This window comes from Trachurus japonicus, chromosome 17 (assembly GCF_045865225.1).
Source record: "Trachurus japonicus isolate A0001 chromosome 17, Traja_1.0".
Taxonomy (NCBI): Eukaryota; Metazoa; Chordata; class Actinopteri; order Carangiformes; family Carangidae; genus Trachurus; species Trachurus japonicus.
This window is the reverse complement of record NC_140923.1, coordinates 17,068,633-17,093,611: the sequence shown is the minus strand read 5'-3', so window position 1 is coordinate 17,093,611 and position 24,979 is coordinate 17,068,633. Positions and strand designations below refer to the sequence as shown.

The window sequence follows — 24,979 nt, the reverse complement described above, 5'->3', positions numbered from 1 at the left end:
AGAATCCGCTCCTCCTTTGTGATGCTGGTGAATTTTGGGAATAAGAGGCTGAAAGGCTTACTTGGAATAGGTAGATAAGTAAGTAATAGTATGAATTTCAATCATTTGTGATCTTCCTGTCATGTTTTATTCAGGGGGAACGGCATCGCATGGCTGCATTTCTAGATATCCGAATCTGTTCCATCCAGTGATTGTAGTGAATTTTGGAAATAAAAGGCCGATATGCACAGGGCTTTATTGCTATAGGTAGACAAGTCGGATTCATTTGTGATCTTCCTGTCATACTGAATCCAGGATGGTATCAGATGGCTGCTTTTCTAACCAATGTGATAATAATGAACTTTGAGGGGGGCGTCGAGTGGCGCAGTAGGTTGAGCAGATGCCCCACATGTACTGTAGAGGCTACAGTCCTCACTGCAGGCGGCCCCGGTTCGAATCCCACATCAGACTGCCCTTTCTTGCATGTCATTTCCCCTCTCTCTGCCTCCCCATTTCCTGTCTCTCTCAACTGAACTATTTAATAAGAGCATGAAAAGCCAAAAAACATTTCACTTAAAAAAAAAAAAAAAGAACGTTTGAGAATAAAAGGCTGAAACTTAAGATTCAAACAACTTTATTTGTCCCCAAAGGACATTTCAGTTTGCAATCTGTACAGAAGAAAGCAGAGCAATCAAAAGCCTTACATTAGTGGACAAATCAGTGGTACACGTTTCAGTCATTTGTGATCTTCCTGTCATGATGAAAACAGGGGGTACAGTATATGATTGTTGCATCTTTAGATATCAGAACAATGAATTTTAGGGAGGGAAAAGGCTAAAATTGACAGGACAATGTGATATTTGAGAAAATACATATTGCGATACAAATCCAGTTCCGATACAATAACTGATCAAACCATCTACTGTAAACCAAGAGATTGACATGATGCAGAGGATTTAAAGAATCAGTCAGCTTCTAGTTTTAAATCACAACATTGGCTTGCAATATACAGGATATACTTTAATTAAATCCACACGAACAACAACACACTGTCTGACTGACTGTGTTGTGTGTTCAGTGTGCACGTTAGATAAAGTTGGCCACTGTAGGGAATCTAATTTTTGCATGCAGAAAATGACAAATAAAAAACCTACAACAAAAACAAACCCCCAGCTTTCTCGCTGACTGTTTGTCTTTCATCACGTTGAGCAATCACAGAGCAGTGTGGAGCTGCAGCAAACAAGGACGTCACTGTGCAGTTCACTGATGTCGTTTTTGTTTCTGTAGCAGCAGCAAAATCTCTAAAGTAACAAAAGAATGAGCTCAATCTTTAACAGTTAAAGAAGAAAATAGTTGATTAATTGATCATTTCAACAGAAAATGAACAATTCATCAATTAATCTTAAAGCGTGCCTGACACAGAATAACTCTTAAAGAATTAGTTTCACTCTGACAAAAGATATTAGGTCAACTGGACATCATTTCTATGTGCTGACATTTCTATAATTCAAGCAATTGATCAAACTAATATCAATAACTTGCATCCATCGCTGGCTTCATTGCACCTGTGTGCTTCCTAATTTCAGTATTAATCTCGATAATTCAAGACCAAACTTTATTCAAAAGCTGCTTTCAGCAAAATCTGCTCTATGTGCTTGAACGTGATACATCAGTTGCTGTATGGGGATCAAACCCCGGCTGTTTTTAGCATCATTACAGCTGATGGATATCTCTCTCTCTCTCTCTCTCTCTCCCTGCATCACAAGATTGAAACCAGCGGTCAAACAGGCGATGCAAAGCCTTATTTAAATGCAAACACCCAATATTTTTGAAAAACAAGCCCATTAGCCCGCAGCCGTTGCTCGTATCATGCAGACCTTTTGTCAACCTGTGTTTGTGAAGGGGTAACAGTGTTTTAAGATACTACAGCAATGGCTGGAACCTGCTAACATGCCACTTTTTTTTTTACCAAGGATTTGTTTTTCATTATTTTTAAGCCACAGTGACACAGATTCACACCTGGTGAACGGTCAGGTCAGCACAGTCGTAGTTGCCCGCTGTTCACAACTGAAATAAATTGCTCCTGTAAATTCATCGCAGAGTCTCCTCTCAGCACCTGAAGGTTGAATCTTTATGGAAACGGTTTTGTAGGAAGGGTTTTTTTTTTGTTATAGTTTGCTTTTTAGCGTTGACCTGCTCCACATTGACGCCTGAACTGACCACTGTTTGAAAAGTACGAACCACTAACAGACAATGGAGCAGCATGGAAATATATCACGTGAGGTGATAAATAAATGCTCTCCACTCTGGAGACACAGCTGTCCATCAGACCACAGCAGGCCTCCAGGCTGTTGTGTCCTCACTGTCCTCCAACAGCTCATTACTGACGACCCACAATGCCTCCTTGAGAATCTAAAGGAACACATATATCTGTAATACGCCACAAACATTTTAAGCATTTGAACGGGCTGATGGGTTAAATATCTATTAACAACTTAAAGGTGGAGAAAATCAGCGATTGCTAAATGTAGGACTTGTATTCTCTCTTTCTTTCGCTATTCCAGTTTTAACATGAAGCTAAAAGCATCTTTTCAGCCATGTTTATACTGTTTTATACTCTTAAATCACTAACTTTAAAAGATGGGGTGATCAAAAGTCACCTCTCTTTGCTTCTAATCATTTATATTCCTTTCATGTTGGTGCTGTTTCACAGAGATTCACTGTCAGATCATCATTATTCAGTGATGTCCTGATTAGCGGGAGCAGCAGTGCAAGTGCTGCAGTGGAGGAGAGTTTTTACAGTTCTGTTTTATTTTTAATATTGTGACTGCCATCACAGTCCCACAAGATAAACTGGGAATATTCAACCATATAGAGTGAGATCAAAGTTTTAAGACATATGTTGACACTGAGGGCCTCAGGACTGAATACTGTATGTATCAGCACATGAAAACCCACTCAGCACCATATATAATGATGTGTATAAGCTGTCACAGCCAAATTTTCTTACACCTTTGTGGTCATTCATAGAAATAAAGTTTTGATTTTGGATTGATTGATTTGATAGAACACAACTTTGTTACAAGAATATTATCTCGTAAATCTAATTCTCTGCACAAAACATAGCCACAAACAAAAACAAAACATAACCCACGATATTATGATGTGAACATTCAGTTTTGGCTTGAAAAAAGACTTATTCTGAAAATATATTTTTGATTGACTCATTGAGAAATTGACTATGCTGTTTCACTGAAATAGTGTTATTGTAGTAAACTGTGAGGGGCTTTTGAGTGGATCATACCTCACTTGAGTATTTCAATTTCAACTCTACATATCAGGTATAAAATATTGCACCTTTAATGCCGTTCTCTCTCCTCATTGGATAAAGGTTGTAGGATACAAGGGAAGTTTTCTCCTCGGTTTACAGCAGAGCAGAGGGACTGACAGACCCATGTTTTGGACCAAACACTCTATATAAGTGATTGCTGTCGGAAGATATAACTATTTAAGGCTTATATTAACACAAATATTCCGCTTACTTCTGCTTTAACTGAACAATGGCACAATCAACAGTCAAACTCTTGTCATGAAAAATATCATTTACATTGGATTACATTTGTGTAATCCCAAAATGCAAAATGTTGAAATGTCCCTTTAAGCCATTCTAATAGGTGAAGTAAACGCTAAGTCAAAGACAATTGGACATTTTGGTCATGGGTTGTTGCAGAAAGGTCATGACTGCATTTTGTCCACTGCCAGCCAATGATGTGAGGGTTGTTATGGTCACGCCTGGCCATACCGTCTCCTGCATGCGCTCTCAGGCATCAGAGGGGTCGTCACAGGGTCATCACATGAATTAGGATGGAAACCATGCAGCCAACAGCACAAAGAGGAAAAGAACCAAACCTATGCAGTTTAAACCTACATAAAGTTTAAAGCAGAAGTAAGCGGAATATTTGTGTTAATATAAGTCTTAAATAGTTATATCTTCCGACGGCAATCACTTACATAGAGTGTTTGGACCGAAACACGGGTCTGTCAGTCACTCTGCTCTGCTCTGAGCCGAGGAGAAAACTTTTCTTGTATCCTACAACCTTTATCCAATGAGGAGAGAGAACGGCATGAAGGGCTGTGTGTGCAGCCAAGGGATGCGCGTGAATGTGGTGACGTAGGGACGAGGACCAATAGATCCACGAGGGCGGGGACTGCTAACTCCATCGGCTGACAAGAAGTTGGCCAAAACGACCGGATCGCTTACTTCTGCTTTAAGCTCCATCATTAATTTCAGCTGAGGGTTAAAGCAAAAAATTAAGAAGTGAAATTAAAGGAAGCAGATTGTCCTATGTAGGCAAATTCCTTTTTTTAGTTTAACCCATATTCATGTTTATTATTTATTATGGCCTTTGAGTGGATCATACCTCACTTTAGTATTTCAATTTCAACTCTACATAACAGGTATAAAATATTGCACCTTTAATGGCACCAAATTCACCTTACAGCTGCAAAAAAACATGTCGGCTAGGTTAATCCTCCAGTCAGCGCCCCAAAGGCACTGGCTCAAGATCTGGAGTTGGTCCCTGGACGCCGTGCTGTGGCTGCCCACTGCTCCTCAGGGATGGGATGGGTTAAATGCAGAGAAAGAATCTCACTGTACTAGCTGACTGTATATGTGACAAATAATATTAAAGTACCTAACCAACAAATAAACTGTGATGTATTAAACTTGAAGTTACCCTGCAGTGTTTTCAGTTGTCTGATTTGGCCCTGTCTCTGCAGCTCCTATAGACTGATGCTTTCCTTTACATTCACGCATTGATAATTAAATGCCCCATTCTTCACTGTACACTGGTTTTAATTATGATATCAATTTATTAGCTTTAACATTTCTGAGAGCTTCTGAACAATTCTCTCCCCCCTCCCCTATGGGAGAGGTTGGGAATGAACACTATTACTGTTTTCTGTATACAGCATCTATTGCATGAGGATCCCTCCTCTGTTGCTCACCCTGAGGTTTCTCTCGTTTTTTTCTTTGCTAAGGGGTTTTTTGGGGGGAGTTTTTCCTCAGTCAGTGTGAGGGTCTTAGGGCAGAGGATGTTGTTATTATGCTATAAAGCCCTTTGAGACAAACTGTTTGTGTGAAAATGGGCTATACAAATAAACTTCCCATTCCTGCAGCACTGTACAAACACAGGTGTCTAACTCTACAGCATGAATAATATGTGAAGCCTGGAGGTCATTACATTTACTAAATAGGATTTAGAGGCGAGAAATATAGGACACATGCACCTCCTCTTTGAAATGAGATGTTCATTCACCTGATTTTGCACAAAGAGAGAGAGAGAGAGAGAAAGGGAGTGAGGGAGAGGGAGAGGGAGAGGGAGGGGAAGGGGTGGGATGGTGATGGTGTTGGTGGTGGGGGGCGACAGCAGCAGCAGGAGGAGGAAAGGCACGACAGCAGCAGCCATCCGCCGCTCCTGCAAGTTTGCAGTTCGCAGCTATAGGCAAGGAGAAAATGGGGATTTGTCTATTTTAGGTTGACAGAGGAGCTGCAGCTTCAGAGTGAGGACTCAGACAGAAGGAATCAACCCCTCCAGGAACAAATAAACTCGGAACTGCGCTCGTGTATGTGGGACATAATAACGAAGACAGATAAGACGATGGATGTTTATTGTAATGTGCTGCCGGGACTTCAGGAGAAATTCCTGCTCCTTGCGCTTTACCTTCTGCTGTGGCACAGACCTGCGGTGAGTCTTTAAAACAGCAGTCCAAAGTGCGAAGTAAAAGTTGTTCCGCTTTTCTTTCTGTTGCTCTAAAACACTATAATTATGATCCCGGTCTATACTTTGCTTAATTACACACCAATGTCATCTTTATTGCAGTGGTATTACCCGTTATTATCCCGTGCACTTCTGTGGCTCTTCGGGGCGCGCAACACACAAATGCATCCACGCATCCACCACTGCCTCCCCACTCAGAGACAGAGACAGGGACAGAGGGAAATGTACATGTATGTAAGACATTTCATATAGAAATAGAGAAAGTAGCCTAAATATCCAGATGTGCAAGATCCAAGCTTGAATTTGCAAAACATATTACTTGTGTCAACTTCAAGAGCTCGTATTTGTTCTTTATTTGCTTCTGAGCTTCTTCTGAGACTTTTTTTTTTTTAATTAAATCTTGACAAACACCTGAAGAAGTGACCAGAAAATGAAGCGTCTGTCCCAGCAGGTGTGTCTGTTGTTGTTGGTGTTTGTCTGCTCCGTGGCTGCGGCCGCTTGACGCATCGCAAACTCCTCCGAGCCTCAGGCGAAGAGGAGCAGCGGTTGTGTTGTGTTGTGTTGTGTTGCGCATCGGCTCGTGGTGCGCGTGTTTGTGCGTGGAGGAGCTGTAGATAACTTATTTTGTCTCGTTATTTCCAGGCTGAAGCAATTCATCCGGCCTGCGCCATCATCTCCCAGCACCTGCGGGCTCAGGAGGTTTGTAACCAGACGAGGAGGAGCGAGGCGCAAAACCAGAGCGACCACAGAGGTGGGTTCGTGTTTGATGCTGCAGCTGCTGCTGTGTACACACACACACACACACACACACACACACACACACACACACACACACACACACACACACACACACACACACACACACACACACACACACACACACACACACAGAGAGAGAGATCCTTGTGAAACATTGCCAGAGGTTTTTAATAAACATGAATATGGGTTAAACTAAAAAAGGAATTTGCCTCCATAAGACAATCTGCTTCCTTTAATTTCACTTCTTAATTTTTTGCTTTAACCCTCAACTGAAATTAATGATGGAGCTTAAAGCAGAAGTAAGCGATCCGGTCATTTTGGCTAACTTCTTGTCAGCCGATGGAGTTAGCAGTCCCCGCCCTCGTGGATCTATTGGTCCTCATCCCTACATCACCACATTCACGTGCATCCCTTGGCTGCACACACAGCCCTTCATGCTGTTCTCTCTCCTCATTGGATAAAGGTTGTAGGATACAAGAAAAGTTTTCTCCTCGGCTCAGAGCAGAGCAGAGTGACTGACAGACCCGTGTTTCGGACCAAACACTCTATAAGTGATTGCCGTCGGAAGATATAACTATTTAAGACTTATATTAACACAAATATTCCGCTTACTTCTGCTTTAAACTTTATGTAGGTTTAAACTGCATAGGTTTGGTTCTTTTCCTCTTTGTGCTGTTGGCTGCATGGTTTCCATCCTAATTCATGTGATGACCCTGTGACGACCCCTCTGATGCCTGAGAGCGCATGCAGGAGACGGTATGGCCAGGCGTGACCATAACAACCCTCACATCATTGGCTGACAGTGGACAAAATGCAGTCATGACCTTTCTGCAACGACCCATGACCAAAATGTCCAATTGTCTTTGACTTAGCGTTTACTTCACTTATTAGAATGGCTTAAAGGGACATTTCAACATTTTGCATTTTGGGATTACACAAATGTAATCCAATGTAAATGATATTTTTCATGACAAGAGTTTGACTGTTGATTGTGCCATTGTTCAGTTAAAGCAGAAGTAAGCGGAATATTTGCGTTAATATAAGCCTTAAATAGTTATATCTTCCAACAGCAATCACTTACATAGAGTGTTTGGTCTGAAACACGGGTCTGTCAGTCACTCTGCTCTGCTGTAAGCCGAGGAGAAAACTTTCCTTGTATCCTACAACCTTTATCCAATAAGGAGAGAGAACGGCATAAAGGGGCGGTCCTCTCTGTGTGTGCAGCCAAGGGATGCGCGTGAATGTGGTGACGTAGGGACGAGGGCGGGGACTGCTAACTCCATCGGCTGACAGGAAGTTAGCCAAAACGACCGGATCGCTTACTTCTCCTTTAAATGCTGTTGAGAAAACACAATGAGAAAGACTACATGTTATGTTGCGTATGTGACGTCACGTCATCACCCTTTCCCTCCCTTCCTTCTCCCCATCGGCATAAGTAAAACTCTCTACATGCCCCGACTTATAATGATTTCCCCCTCTTTCTATGCTCTTACCCTGCCCTCGGAAAAGGGTGGTGAAGTGGAGCAGAGAGATCGCCATGTCTGTTGCAGAGTTCAAGTGCGGGTGTGGTGACGACATACGTACATCATTCGCGTCGAGAGCAGCCGAGAGCTGTAGTTCACAAAGCGGGCTCACACAAAACCTAACATTATCAAATTCTTTGCGCTAAATTGTCCATGGCACAATTCAAACAGGACCAGAAAATAATTTTTATCTACCCATTCAATCTCATTGATAATAAAAGGGCCAGACCTCGCCACTCTGTTGTTGAAAAAGATGTGCTAAAGTGTCCTCTTGGGAGCCAAAACACCCTCTTCAGTGGCGAGGACGCGCTGTGTTTGCCCTTTTTTTTCTTTTCGCCCCTGCCCTTCAAAAAGTCTGTGTACACCACTATGTTACATAATTTTACGTTATTATTTCATAGTGTGGTGAATATCTTTGGTAGAGCCTGACCCTCAGGTTGGGAACCACAACATTAGTGTTGGTGTTAGTATTAACTATAACTATTAAAATTAATGTTAAGTACTAGTATCAGAGTTAGTGTTATTATTAGTATTATAGGTGTTAGTGTCAGTATTAGTGTTTTAGTATTAGTGTTAGTACTACTAGCCTATTGGTTCAAACTCGCTCCATCTTATGCAGTAAAATGCTGCTCATGACTATCAACAAAGTCATGATGAACATCACGTACTTTTACTTTCAATACTTTATGTGAATTCAGCTGGTACTGTTCAGTATTTCAGTGTGAAAACATTATTGAACTCATCATGAAACTGTAACAAACACAGAGGGGGAGGAGAGGGGCATTAATATAAAACCAGATGAAGGAAATCTACGCTGCCACAGCATAACAGAGCACAAAACAACAAATGCATAAAAAACTAGACTATGTGAATATTTATTATATAAAGCGAACAGTTAAGAAAAAATAAACATGTGAACGACAAAAGTGAAACACTGGAACACAAATAATTAACTTAAGAGACAGAAGTAAACATGATGCACTTTTTCAGTTCAAATTAAAACAGTTCTGCTGATTTAACAGATTGAACATTTCAGTCGCAGTTTTCATGTCAATACACATCAACAACAATTTATTTTATTTATTTATTTTTTATTTATTTAAGGAGGACAGTGCACATTAATGAACATAATAAAATGTAAAGGTGCCAGTGTTAGCCAACGGCTAGTTTCAGACTGTAGTCCTCCTGGCAAGGTGTTAAAAGCCATTAAAGCACAACAACACAACACTGACAGACTGTTTCAGATAATGCCGCTACTTTCACCCTCCCTGATTTCGTCGATAGTACTTAAGTGTGTTTTTGCAGTGTGCTGTAGCCACTTGTACTTTTATTGAAGTAATGATATGAAAACTTCTTCCAACACTGCAGCCATACAGTACACAGAACAAGTGTAATAGTCAATGTGTGTAATAAATAATTTCCATTTTTCCATTATTTTTAAATGACAGAAAATGTGGATGTTGTTACTACACCATGTTGTTCATTATAATGATCTTACACCCTGACACCCGCTCTTCCTCCTGGTGTGGCCTCACCTGCCTGTCGTTCCAATCCGACTCATTCACTTCATTATATACTAATGAACATGGCGTCTCCCAGAGGGCCACACTGTGTGTCGCTGCACTTCGCCACTTCATCAGAAACTGGACCAGAATAACAACACTCTGGCAACTCCCCTCCGCGACAGTGATGAACTTTAACATTTCCAGACTAATTTGATCTTAATTACCCCTGATGACTCTGAACGTCGCAGCGACGCAAAGGCTTTGGTGCTAAACTGTCATCTGCTGCTCATTACGCAGATGAATGTCTGCCGGTGAATTTCACTGTCGAAGTAGGTGTGTTAGTACGTCCGTCAGTGTGATGTCAACCTTGCAGGTGACATGTAATCATGCAGAGTTGGAGACTCACGCAGAGTTGAAATCTCACCTTAGTAATAATTGAAATAATAACAGTCATCAACAGTGACTGACTCATGGTGCAAAGTAGACACACTGACGAGAAGTGTGCGACAATCGGCCAAAATCCACCAGATAAGATCAACATGAACTGGGTGTAACTTCAAATTATGTTTAGGGCTGTGTACTGGCAAGAATAAAGTGATATGATACAAATCCCAAAGCGGAGAGTGGCAATATTGCAATAGGCCTACATTGGGACACTGTAAGCAGGGCGATATGCAATTTTTTGTTCCCCAAACATCTATCTTTAGAAAAATACTCTACTTATTTTTATGCATTCAGACTCAGAACAGTTGCACCTGTGTTTGTATTTCACAGTTCCTTTAACATGCTCCATCATAGTAAATACTTTTTGTGCAATCCGAACAAAGGAGTTACCATGCATTGCAGACTCTAATGAAATACAAAATGGGGCGTCGAGTGGCGCAGGTGGTTTAGCAGGCCCCCCATGTATAGAGGCTACAGTCCTCGCTGCAGGCGGCCCTGGTTCGAATCCTCCGCATTGGGCAGCTCTTTCCTGCATGTAATATCCCCTCTCTCTGCCTCCCCATTTCCTCTTCTGTCTCTCTCAACTGTTCCATCTAATAAAGGCATGAAAAGCCAAAAAATATATTTTAATGAAACACAAAACTACTGTTGCCATGTAGACTGTTGATAAAAAATCGATACAGTATCAAATCCTAACATGTCATGATCCAATCAACCTGTGGATTTATCTTTGATTAAAATAGAAGTAAGCGGAATATTTGTGTTAATATAAGTCTTAAATAGTTATATCTTCCGATGGCAATCACTTATATAGAGTGTTTGGTCTGAAACACGGGTCTGTCAGTCACTCTGCTCTGCTGTAAGCCGAGGAGAAAACTTTCCTTGTGTCCTACAACCTTTATCCAATGAGGAGAGAGAACGGCATAAAGGGGCGGTCCTCTCTGTGTGTGCAGCCAAGGGAAGCACGTGCATGTGGTGACGTAGGGACGAGGGCGGGGACTGCTAACTCCATCGGCTGACAGAAAGTTAGCCAAAACGACCGGATCGCTTACTTCTGCTTTAAGTGATGAGTTGCCTTGTGTAAACAAACTTGTCTAATGTAACACAAAAAAAGGTTTCTGACTTTTCATCCAAATGCCATCATGACGTCAACTTTTTAAATTAGTCCATTATTCAGTTTTATGGTAAAATACCTGCAAAACTAACCACATACTGTATTTGATTTTTACCAAACGTATAAACATGCTCACACTCTTTTCATGTATTTTATTGATAGTACAGTTTGAGAGAGACAGGAAACGGGGAGGCAGAGAGAGGGGGAACGACACGCAGGAAAGGGCTGTCCGATGCGGGACTCGAACCGGGGCCGCCTGCAGCGAGGACTATGGGGCGCCTGCTCAACCTATTGCCACCACACATAACAATATACTACAGCACTGCAGTTGTGAGCTTTAGCATCCACATGCTGATTACTGATGTGAGCATTCAGCTCAAAGCAGAGCCTCTGGTGTGGCTGCTGCACACTTTACTCTTACTCTCAGCAGGGCTTTATTAATGTTTTTGTTTGTTTGTTTTATATAATTATAACTTCTCCAATTAATTCATGTTTCATGATAACATTTGTGTTTTTATTAGGTGGCTATGTTTTTGTACACCGGTAATCCAATTATAAATGCCTTCAAGTTGTTGATAATTTGTAATTTTCTTTCGATTGATCCTATAATCGTCTCATTTTCTCGGCCCTATTGTGTGATGATGAGCTGATTCTTCAATAGACTAAGAATCAAATTTCTCTTTGAATGTTGAAAGGTTGAGTGGAGTTCACACAGTGAGACATAAACATATTGTGGTGTTGTGTTATTCTTAGTTTAAAGTCGTTAAAAAAAAAACAACGCTTCAAATGCTTTTCCACCCAGGAAAGACAACGACTCTGCTGAGGCTGCGAGTAATTGTAATTCTTTGGCACTGAAAATCCAAATAAATAAGCCTTTCTGACATTGAACACAGCCACTAAACATAAAAAATTAAATCCCATTAAAACACAAGATCCCACTCAGAAAACTGAACCCATTCTGCTTAATAAATGATGCCGTCACCCAGTTCCTCCCTCAGCGTTGCTCTGGAAACACTCAGTCGGCGTCCAAAGTCATTTCAAAACTTCTCAGTTAATCCTAAATGAGGTGACATTCATGAGGGTAAAGTGTATAACTTCCTCTAGAGCTGCCTTTTAATAAAGCCCCAAGAATAGATCCCAGCTCAGTGGGTGATAAAAAACCTTTTGGTTGATCTGAAAAGGAAATGTTTGAAATGAATCATCCACAGTTGGACACAGCCGGGAAATACAACATTATGGCTCTCCTCATGTGACAGGTTGAAATCCTCCCTGTGATTCAGCCCAAATACAGAAGATGTGTCGGTGCAAGTTTTCCATAATTCATAGTTTTATCTACACTCACTGTCGCTTTTGTTTTATGGATGAATGGGGACAAAGTTTAACGCAGATCGTATAACTGTGCTGCTTCTATATCTAGATTCTCTCCATGATCAGCACGTCACGCTCGTCATGTTACTCTTATTCGTCTGTATGACTCAAGATTTTCAATTGTACTTGGAAGCAAATCTAATCTGTAACAGTGGCGCAATAAGCGGCTTGGAGGAAACAATCTAATTTGGTTGAGACACAACGCAGAAGTCAAGAGCTGCACAAAAACAAAAACACACCTTCAGAAAGTCCTCCACATGAAACAACAAGGCAACAGGAAACAGGATAAAGAGTCTGCAGTAACACCAGCGGCCCCATGAGGCTGCCTGCTAACATGCTAAAAGGAATATTTTGGATCTGAATGAAAAAATGTGAATAATCACAACTGAAAGTGAAGTAAAAGTGGCCGTCATAGACACCACATTTTTAATGCTGAATTGAAAAGTTACAGACTTGATAATACGACTAATACACTGTTGGTGCACAGTTTGAATTTTTTCCCAACCGATGACCAACGCTCGTTAACCAATCAATAACCATTAACTGATTAAAAAAAGATTTAAAGCAGATAACAGCGGCACGGCCGTTTCGGCTAATGCTGTGTTCAAGGCAGGCTTTTGAAACCGTAAGTTACAGCTTCAAGTCACAACTACGACTTGGTAGCGTTCCAGGTAACCCGTAGCTCGTGTTTTTACCGTCCTGTTGTCTGTGAAAGTTCCCTATAACGGCCACTCGTAACTTCCGACCCGTGAACTCGTACCAGATCGAACTGGTATGACTTCACAGGAAGGAAAAACACAAAGTACGAGTTTCCTTGAACGCACCATGAGTTAGCAGCCCCCGCCCTTGTCAGGCATCAATTGGTCCTCGTGCTACGTCACCACATTCACGCGCATCCCTTGGCTGCACACACAGCCCTTCATGCCGTTCTCTCCCCTCATTGGATAACACTTGTATCCCACAAGGAAAATTTTCTCCTCGGGTTACAGCAGAGCAGAGTGACGGAGAGACTCGTGTTTAGGCTGAAATACTTCATGTAAGTGATTGCTGACGGAAAATAGGACTATTTAGGACTTATATTAACAAAAACATTCCACTGATATCTGCTTTAAATGCTCTATTGAGTGTCTGTTACAACAATAATAATTATTGTAATTCCAGCTCCAGTAGTGTATCTTACAGTTGCTGCAGTCAAAAAGCTCTGAGTTGGATCTCGGGATCAACTCCAGCTGAAACGGTCGCACACAGCAGCATACTTTTTGCTTGCTTCCTTTTTGCTGCTGAGTGGTCATCCGTACGTGTCAACACGCCTTCATGAGTTGATTGACTTAAGTAGCTAAAAAATCGGTTAACGATTTTACGGTTAATCATGTGAATCCCTAGTTGGTCTGTTTATCCACCAGAAACAATAGGATTCATCCTCTAGGAACCATCATTTCCCATCAATGCAACACATTTTGTGCAAATTGTGTCACCAGGTATACAGCATATATACAGCATCTTCATTTTTTTCACTTTCAGCAGAGTATGACACTTGTTAAATGGCAAAACATATATTTTTAAACATCTTTTTATTCAGTAATTGTGATTCTTCAGTTCATTTAGTTTGGGGGTGTCAGTGATTTGGGGCAATGGAGAGCAGAGGAGGCTATACATTTTTTTGAAAAACAAATAAATGAACATGAATAACTTAAAGCAGAAGTAAGCAGAATTTTTGTGTTAATTTTTGTGTTAAGTCTTAAATAGTTATATCTTCCGACGGCAATCACTTACATAGAGTGTTTGGACCGAAACACGGGTCTCTCAGTCACTCTGCTCTGCTCTGAGCCGAGGAGAAAACTTTTCTCGTATCCTACAAGTTTTATCCAATGAGGAGAGAGAACGGCATGCAGGGCTGTGTGTGCAGCCAAGGGATGTGCGTGAATGTGGTGACGTAGGGACGAGGACCAATAGATCCATAACGAGGGCGGGGGCTGCTGACTCCATCGGCTGACAAGAAGTTATGGTGCGTTCAGGGCAACCCGTAACTCGTGTTTTTCCGACCTGTGAAGTCGTACCAGTTCGATCTGGTACGAGTTCACGGGTCGGAAAAACACGAGTGGCCGTTATAGTGACTTTCACAGGCAACAGGCCGGAGAAACGCGAGTTGCAGGTTGCCTGGAACGCTACAAAGTCGTAAGTCGTGACTTGAAGCTGTAACTTACGGTTTCAAAAGCCTGCCTGGAACGCAGCATTAGCCAAAACGACCGGATCGCTTACTTCTGCTTTAATTTTTGGACTGTGAATTTATTTCTAAGGGTTTTTTTTTTTTTTTTTTTAAGAACTTTGAATTTTAAGATCTTTATTTTCATCATATGAACTGGCACAAAACTGTTATCATCATCATCACCTCAATCTGTATTTTGTTCCCCTGGAAATAATTGAGGAAAATGTAAAACCTCCCTAAAATGTTATGTTTCCCATGTGAAATAACAAACTGGCAGAAAACCATCCACATCAAAACTAAACTGTGGGATGTTCTTCAAAACACCCACATCCATTGTTCTCGACGTGAGCCCACGTTCTGTCAGTTAGTCAGGAGGAAACACCGCCGTCCTCATCCCCACTGTCGGTGTGGATCTACTCTCTAGAAAAGCAACAGTTTTATCTCTCACCGGATCAGCACCTTCACCTCGTGTTGTCTGAGTGTGTGTCAGCTTAGAGTAAAAAAATAAAAAATAATAATAATGTACCTGAACATTAAACCAAATCTGATGGCACTACAACTTTCAAATCTTATGAAATTAATTCTACTACTCGACTCAAGCGTGACTTAAATTCACCCCAACAACCTGACAGATAAATCTTTAGAGAAACAAGAAGTTGGGTAATTAAATCAGTCAGTGCCATTAATGCTGCAGCAGAGTCAGTGCTAATAACACAGCTGTTGGTTTTGTTTGTTCCTCCCCACCAAAGTGCCCATAAACGTGCCGCTGTCTCTGCTGTGATAGCTGAAATACTATTTGGAAGTCGTTTCCTCTCTTGAATAGATGCCTCTGTTTTTCTGTTGGGATTCTTTTTTTTTATTAGGATTAGAGCCATCTGTGTAAACCTCCCACACACAATATGCTAAGAGGATGTTTCCCCTCACACCAAATCTGAAATTCAAAAACCAACATCCGATTCTGGCATTATAACCACAGTCAAATAACCTAAACATTGGAAGGGGGGGAAAAAATCCTTTAATCCCTGATACCAATTACCTCCGCACAGCTATTTAGTCCATGTGTAATGATTTGGTAAATTTTTCCTCCTCCTCCCTCACTCGACAGATAGTTAACTGCAAGCTTGTAGCCAGCACATCCTTTATTTTTAAAAACCCCATGCACTTGACAGGGGGAGGTTTGAAAAGCATTGTTTTTTTGAGGTGTCATTAATCCAGTCTCAGTGTGACAGAGAGGACATGTTATTATAATTTAACGGTTTATTGTTTTCACGACCACACAAACAGTTTGACGTTGGATCTAAAGATGACAGGAATCAAAAGTGTGAAAAATTGAAGTGTCCCAGCCAGTGAGTGTGGTCCATGAACAGTAAGGACATTATTTATGTTATTAATAATGTGCTTTTCCTGCTACAAAATGACTAAAAAAAAAACCTCTCTTGAGGAATAAGTGGTCAGCAAATATATATCTGTAAATATTCTATATTCAATTTCACGCTGCTCTGGTTTCGCCCCAAACAAATTATTTCTTTTCTCATGCATAATATAGCATTTTCCTTTTTTTTTTTTTGTCTTCTTCTTCGGAAAACTGTAAAGGGTAGAAATACAATTTGCCAGGTTATACCCCGCTGCAGACAGAGGCTGAGGTTTTGGGGGTAAAAGACGACTGACTGATGATTTCACTCAAAACCACACGTGTCACTAGAAGAAATACGGATGTTCACAGCCTTAGACAGGCCAGCCCATCTATCACAGGGCTGACATCACCATTCACACCTTTGGGCAGTTCAGAGTTGCTAATAAATCTAATGCTCATCATGTCTTTGGGGCTGTGGGAGGAAGGAAGCCGTAGTACGCAGAGGGAACCCACACACACAGGGGGGAACATGCAAACTCCTCACAGAGAGAGAGAAGCCCCCCAGGCCGACGACTCATTCAGCAGTTTGTCAGTGACATGACAGACGAACGATACAAGAAGTGCATTTCTACACAGTCCCCTCCGAGATCCTCAATCCTAACTCTCAGAAAGATGAGTCTGAGTCCGCCTGACAGCAACGTGAATCATCCATCCAACTCCCAGGTCCTCCGTGAATAATTACAGACCACTGCTGCCGCCACCACCAACACCATCGCTACCTCCTTCCTTCCTTACAGTGAGAAGTGACATCATTTTCATCATCAGACCACCTGATTGGTCTCTGCGAGATAGGAGAAAGCAGGAGGAAGTAGTGAATAATGAGTTTGATACGCTGGATTTGTGCAAATGAAATAAGGCACCATGAGGAAATGGATATTTGACTCAGACAGATTGGTGCCTCCACGTCAGCGCTGCGTCTCAGATGAATGTCAGCAGCCACAGGGGAGCGCTGACATTACCTGGAGAGCATCGTGTCTCTTTGACTAACATCATTTAATTTAAACTATGGTGATTAAAGAATGGGCTCAATGTGAAGTTTACTTTTTTAATATTAAAGTTGGCTAACATAAACACGTTTTTGATTTTTAGCTACACTAATAACAACGTGGCTCTAGGGACGACACCGTTGTTTGAGTCCAGAGTGAAATATTTCAACAATAGTCTGATGGATTGTTAAGATACTTTCGGAGACATTTCTGGTCCCTGAAGGATGCATCCTTGTCACTCTAATGACTGTCGCCTGGCTTTTGTTTTTACTCTACAGCCACCAGCAAGTTCACGCTGGTGTTCCTGAGTGTTTAGGCTACACTAGGTTGAGGGAAGGGAGTTCATCCTCGAAATACGATAGAAATGGTTGCCAAACTGTATAATATCTATGGGTAGTGCAGTATATTTATGACATGTTGACTTAACTCGTTTCTTGTATCTTTCCAAAGACCAATGGACTATTAAAGCAGAAGTAAGTGATATTTTTGTGTTAATATAAGTCTTAAATAGTTGTATCTTCCGACAGCAATCACTTACATAGAGTGTTTGGACCGAAACACGGGTCTCTCAGTCACTCTGCTCTGAGCCGAGGAGAAAACTTTTCTCGTATCCTACAATTTGTATCCAATGAGGAGAGAGAACGGCATAAAGGGCTGTGTGTGCAGCCAAGGGATGCGCGTGAATGTGGTGACGTAGGACGAGGACTGTTATGGTGCGTTCAAGGCAACTCGTAACTCGTGTTTTTCCGACCTGTGAAGTCGTACCAGTTCGATCTGGTGCGAGTTCACGGGTCGGAAGTTACGAGTGGCCGTTATAGTGACTTTCACAGGTAAAACAGGTCGGAAAAACACGAGTGGGTTGCCTGGAACGCTACAAAGTCGTAAGTTGTGACTTGAAGCTGTAATTTACGGTTTCAAAAGCCGGCCTGGAACGCAGCATTAGCCAAAACGACCGGATCGCTTACTTCTGCTTTAAGCTAACTACTGAAAATCAAACAATAATATTAGATCTCTACTTTTGTCAATTCAATAATTGTGTCTCATTAAGACAGAAATGACTTTGCAGTAGCCAATTTTAAATAAAAACGTGTTTAAACATTTTTTTCTGCCCCTGATGTGCCTTGACTATAAAAAAAAATCATGTTTTTGAGGCACAAATCTAAGAAAATGTTGAATGCATGGGTGAATAAATGTGATGAAATGAATGACAGCCTGAGCACAAACTATTGACTTCCTGCTGAGTGAGGCGTTAAGAGCCCTAATTTCTCATGTGCACAGGCTGTGTTGACGTCTTACTTAGAAACCACTTAATGTTTTCATTTTATTTCTATATTCATGGAAACCTACAGTCCCTAAGGAATTTCAAGTTTTTCTTTTCTTTTTAGGGAACAGATTTCGTGCTAAAAAACTCTCTTTTGATGTTCATTTTGGTCCCATTTCAGCCTTGGGGATGAATGAAAAAAGAATCTCCTTGCTTTCCTCGCTTTTCCCTTAAATTCATCACTGCTGTTGACATTTACTCCATGTGGATGGAGATGGCTGCAGATATTTGCAGAGCCACACACACATACACATACACACACACACACACACACACCATCACTACGATTAATATTCATCAGTGGGGAGAAACTGCGTCCGTTCATTCGTTTACTCCTGTCAAAAACCTGTCACCGTATCTCCTGAGACCATGTCAGGGACAGAAAAGAACAACATTGATATGTAAATCAGTCCGTTCAATAGCACAAAGTAATCCCCAGTTTATCCAGAATCTGGAGAATGTGGAGCGGCAGATGGAAGTACCTGGTGTGTGTGACATTGAGCAAAAGCTCTGACCGTAATCCATTTAGAGAAACACAAACACAAGTCAAGTGCAGCCCTGCTGGACAACGGATAAAACCTGTCAGCTGGTCTTATGCACTCATATAGATTTATTAATAGAAGTCTCCTCTCTAACATGTGAAAAAGTGTGTGACTAGGATTCAGGTCATCTGTACGTACTGTGGTTTCTGTGGTGAGTTCAAGGGCCTGAGATTGGCTGACGTGTTTTCTGCCTTATACTCTAAGAAACTTGTTGTTCCGGATATTTATATATTCATAGAGTCTGTCAGAAATATTGCCAGACATCGAGGCATTTGACTGATGCAGAAATAGCACAGGATCCTCTTTTCCTTACTGACACATTTACAGACACATGATAATGTTGCTATGATACAGATATTATGAGAAAAGCAATTGTCTGCTTAAGCCGCTTATGCGAATACAAAAAACCGGCTGTTCCCCCTTTCATATGGAGAAACATCCCACTGCTCATCCAGGTGTTGTCCTGATGTGCACAACACAAAAGCTTGTCAAGCAGACCTGCTTCGTAGAAAACACAAATCTGTGAGGCTCTTCCCTCACATGCCAACATGCTCACAAATTCACAATATGAATTTGATGGCATATTAGAGCCATAACTTTAAATAACGAGGTGGGGAGGGTCACAAATAAGCAAGATTTTAAGGGGGGGAAAATGACATCAAACTTACCTGATGCAGCCATATTGCTACTAACTTGTGTGGTGTAGCTGTAACATCCCCTTCCAAGTGATAGATGAGTTTCCTCAAAAAAAAAAAGAAAAGAAAATTAAAATTTTAACCCGCCTGCACAAATATAATGTCAGCAGATATCAGCTTTTTTCTCATTAATGTGCAACTTCAAACTCAGAAATGTATTTATATTTATAGGCCCCACCCCAAACACACCTTCAGATGACCCAAAGAAGACCCAGAGGTGGTCGAAACGTTGTCAGTTAACAATAAAAGATTGGGAGCTTTATTCAGCAGTGTGCGGACATTTTTTCTTTTTCTCTTAAACTCAGAAATGTACCCTGCCATCTACAAGATTTGTGTTTTGTTTTACTTTTTTACCTACAATGGCTCCAATATGCAATCGTACAATGACAATGCAGCACACTGACATTTAAGGTTCATCATGTTCTTAGTTTAGTGTTTGTTTCCATGCCGACACTTGCTAATGAGCACTTAACAGAAACAACAGCTGAGGTTGATGAATGTCAATGTCAGTGAAAGGTTAAAGGGCTCTCCAGCATCACAGATCATCCTGAAGGGAGCGTGGATGTTCCAGGACATTTCACTCAAAAGCACAAATGTTGAACCTCGTGGTGGAGCCACGGGGAAAAGTGGCGGGGGCCAGAGAAGTGATGAGGACTTAAGGCCGTTTACGACCTGTCAGAACCAGTTTATAAAACACGTTGCTCAACCACATCAGACACCCACGTGTTTGAACGTGATCCAAATGGCCACGGTGGCCACACTTTCTGGGCTGAGTTTGCATGTTGTCCCTCTGTCCTGTTCCTCTCCTCTCTAAACTGCCAATAGGTGTGACTCTGAGTGTGTCTATGTCTATGCTCTGTGATGGAAACGGAGAGTCAACCAAAACAATCTCTTTATTGTTCGTTTTGAAAAATAAATCCATGAACATGGCATAGTTTCAGGAAATATCTGCGTCCACACGGATCCACTGAAGGCCTCACATAAACCAAAAACAGAGAAGACGACAGAAAGCTTCCCCGCTCTATTCAAACTCCAATCATTATAAGTCGACTAAATGTTGACTTGGAGTCGTGTAAGTGCAAATATAACGATTGGTGATGACTTAACAGGCGCAATTCAGCCGACAGTTGTTGACCATTGTCGTTGTTGTTGTTACATTATGTAGGCTATGCTTTACTTTGTGGCTCAGATTACAGGTTAGAGTGTCTACATGAAAAGTCTGGGGGGGGGGGTGGTGGGGTCGGGGGGGGGGGGGGGGGCGTTGTGAGATTTTCACACTCTGGGACCTTCTTCCACTCTGGGTTTCCAAAAAAATACAGTTTTTGTCATATGGATAAGCAGGAGGCTATAGACGATGGATGGTGGGATGTCGTGTTGGTATGGTAAGGGGCAACAAATTGTCGTGTAACACAGGAGAAAAGACAGCTGGAGAAGGAAACTGCACATCTGGTCAAGCACAGTGTGTGAGGTGGGTGTGAATCCCAAATTGTCGGCTTTACAAAGTGGCCGGACACAGATCCTCCTAGTTTGGATGGAGTCTACTGGCAGCTTTATCCCGCGGACAAAATGAGTCACTATACAAATTTCATGGCAATCTAATAGTTGTCAAGAGAACTGTGTCAGAGACCAAAGCAGGAAACCAAATGACACATCGACATGGCTTTCCATAGAGCCATGCTGCTGACAGCAACAGTTCAGAGACACATAAAGAGAGAGCTTCCCATTATGGTCCACAGTCTGGGCCCTGAAGAACCAACAGAATCAGATGGTGTCAGATGTGTGTGACGACTTCAGCCCTGCAGACTGAACTAACCAGCCGATATTAATGTGATGACTCAGAACTGACAGAAAGCTGCGATGCTACACAGATTAAATGTGAAAAGAAAACAAACTCAAGAAATGATGCAAAAAGAACAGCAAAACAGAGCACGGACAGACATGTCGTTTACTCTGTGACAGAAGATGGAAGAAAACTTGCTACAGCTGTTTGTGGGGGGAGGATGGAGCTGTCTTGAAGAAAATAAAAAAAAATTGAGGTCACCTCACAAACAACATGAACACGGCTCCAAACAGTCAATGATGGAGTTTCCTGACAAATATATTTGACACCGTGGAAGTAATTATTTTTTGCGATTTTTGCTTACTTTGAAGGGTGCATGGTTGAGGAGCTGACAGGAGAAAGATAAAGGCACGGCATGCAACAAAGGTTTGCACTTCTTGTTAAGAGAATAATGTCGTAAGCCAACTAAACAAATGCAGATGCTGTGGGTCCAACCCTGAAGCTCCTTCTTATGTTGCGACATAACAAACCAAGACATAAGACAGACTTAAACAGTGGCTATATTATGTTTATATAAAATCAAACTGTGACCAGCTTCAACTGGAATGTCGACAAGACGTCATACTTGATTTCTGTTCAGATATTTGGCTATTCACAGCTTTACTTATGCACAACAGTTATTTAGGTTGGGGAAAGACTGTAGGTCAGTTGTGTGTTAATAATGACAATGTTTATTATTACAACATCTTAATTCCTAAAGTAAGTGCTAATATAACAACAGATGAGAGTGGGGATGAGAACCCTTTTTACCACCACCCAACAAAACCTAATGAAATTGGTGTTTTATTAATTCATCTGTTTATAATACACTTGCCCCTGAGCATTATCTAGCCAACAATTACGTTTCCTACAGTACAAAACACATCTGCTGTCACAGTTTAGTTCTACACAAACGGGTGCAGAGTTCATTATTGTGTTCAACAAAATTACTTGAGCATCCGAGGGAATTATACTGCACCTATATTCTTTTGGGAGCCAGGTTGTTATTGTTGTTTTGCTCCAAACAGCCCAATTTCTCCTTCCTCTTCCTTCCCTTCAGCTCTTTGCCCCCTCCACCCCCCCACCCCCTCCATGCACCCCACCCCACCCCACCCTCACCCCACCAGCCCTGGAGCTGGATTTGTTTGCCTGCTCAGATCAAAGAACATATCTGTATTCAGGGTAACAGACGCTGACTCTTGTGTGTTTGCCACCTGGGGGAGTTTGTGGGGGGGACTGTGACAACTTTTTTTTATTGCTGTGAAATTACTCAAATATTGACGCCAGTGAGATTGAGGACTTCATTTACTGACACTCCCGCTCTGCTCCTCTCGTTTCTTTTTGTCGTTGCGTGTGACTGCAGGGTGCAAAACAGAGTGGGACGAGATCAGATGTTGGCTGAGGGCCGAAGTCGGGCAGGTGGTCAACGTGTCCTGCTCCGAAGTCTTTCAACATTTCTCCAGCAGTCAAGGTTTGTGTGATGGGACTGATTCCCAATCATCTAATTAATGCAAGAGTCAATACACAGAGGGTCCAGTTCTGCATTGGTGCACTGTCGCTCCATTATAATCTGTACTGTAAGGTCTGCAGCGCTAATGCAGGCTGGACTCACTCTGATGAAGGAGCTCAGTATGAATTATTCATGTCTGCTTGTTGGCAAGAATATATATAAATATATTTATGTTTTTATATATGCTCTGGGAGATTTCTGGCAGAAGAAAAGACTTGAAATCTTGTCTGCAGGGTTCATACGTCACAATATGACGTCCTTTCAGGCTGTTTCCAGAAAGATAGCACTGATGACACCAAGACAGACACGATCTTAAGTTATGATAATGCAGTCAGGAAATTAAAAGTGGTTAAAAGTTAATGTCGCTACACTCGTCCAACGAGGGAGGTTAGACCTTGGCCACACTTCATACAGATTTATTTTCTCTCCCTCTTTTGACGACGACATCAGAAGATTCAGAGGGAACTAAACATGCAATAAAAACCTGAAAGTTCAAACGTTTCTCTCCACCATTTTAAATGCTTTTTAATATCAATATATGAAAATCAAACATGGTAAAGTAGAGTCTATCAATAATAAGGCTTAACAATGAAACCTCAAAGATAAAAAGACATATCACACTGCCCATATTGACAATATCATACAGAAATCCAAATCAAACAGTTACTCCCCCTCTGCCTGATGGTGATTCTGAACACAGTTTGATCATTTTAAATGACCTTATAAACTTAAATAATCACAAATTTACCATGAAATTATTTAAAACCATGATGACAATTAGAAGTTGATATCCCTCTGAAACAGCTGCTTAGGGCAAACATTTACATTTTGGTGTTTACTTACTCCCTAACAAGTCATTTCATTGTTTAAAATAAAGTGTTGTGAACTATTGCATGTGTAAAGTGGTGTTTATATAGTTTTTAATTTTCCTACAGAGGAAATCTCTTTGAAGAAACAGACATTGTAAATAAAAAATGTTGGAGTGTTTGTGCTGCGTTGCTGCCTCATTATCAGAGGATCATTAAGGAGGCTAAGGTCAGGATCATTAAGGAATAATGTTCTTTCCTCCTATAGCTTGATGGAAATCCTGGCTCATCACGATCTGAATTGCAGATCAGACAAACACACCAGAGCCTCTGCTTTCAGCAGTGCAGTTGGCAGCATCTGAACTCTGCTGGTTCCTGTTTGCACGGCTCAATGGGACCAGAGAAAACTCACTCCTTTTGCTTTTCTGAGTTTTCTTTGTTCAAACAACAAACTAACGCACAACAGCCCAGCTAATGCCATGTGCGTGCTATTCTGCAGCGTTACACACATTTCCACGTACGATCCCACACAGACCCAGCGGTGCGCGGAGGCATCCAGCTGACAACCTTCTCCTGACACCTGCTGCTTTCAAATGGACGTTAACCAGGACTAAATGTCAGTAGACGTGAACAAGGGGTCTGAGAGCTTCAAATATTTTCTGACTCAACGCACTAATGGAGTGAAATGGTCCAAGAGAGGAAACGTTAGAGTAGCGGCCCAAATGTGCTAATTGTCAAGTCCAGAGCAGAGGGATGACATCGTTCCATTACAATGAAGCAACAGTCATGTCATTTAGAAATAAAATAGGTTGAATTTTACAGTAAAAAGGAGAAATCACACTTGTGGTCAGTGGCTTCAGCATGAAAGTATGCAAAGACACAAACATAAACAATGTATAGGCTGTAAGAATTATATAGGTCAGACTTTTACATTACCTTTAATTATGCACAACAATATAAACATAGATCACTGTAACACTGAGAGCAAGGCTGTTTGGAGCTGATGAAAAGAGCTCTTTTTAATTAAGGGATTTAATGTAGTAAATTCAATAATTAAACTCGTTATTAAGGAGAATAAATTGAATTTGTAATTGGCCAATAAAGATTTTGAGCTTGCCGTAACCATAGCAACTCAGCCACACACCTGTCTGCATGCGCACACTGCCCGAGAGGAATGGCAGAATGGGAATAAATGACAATAACAGATT

The 24,979-nt window shown here is 41.4% G+C and overlaps 1 protein-coding gene across 1 annotated transcript in view; it reads left to right on the top strand.

Moving 5' to 3' along the window:
* Nucleotides 1–5,437: 5,437 nt before the first annotated feature.
* The window catches only part of ghrhra (growth hormone releasing hormone receptor a), a 37,612-nt gene continuing 18,070 nt past the window's right edge, over nt 5,438–24,979 (top strand). Inside the window, exons 1-3 of the mRNA XM_085803993.1 lie at nt 5,438–5,726; nt 6,402–6,510; nt 22,819–22,926. Of these exons, the coding sequence (XP_085660119.1) occupies nt 5,607–5,726; nt 6,402–6,510; nt 22,819–22,926 (337 nt within the window). The 5' untranslated portion in view covers nt 5,438–5,606. The remainder of the gene's footprint in view (nt 5,727–6,401; nt 6,511–22,818; nt 22,927–24,979) is intronic.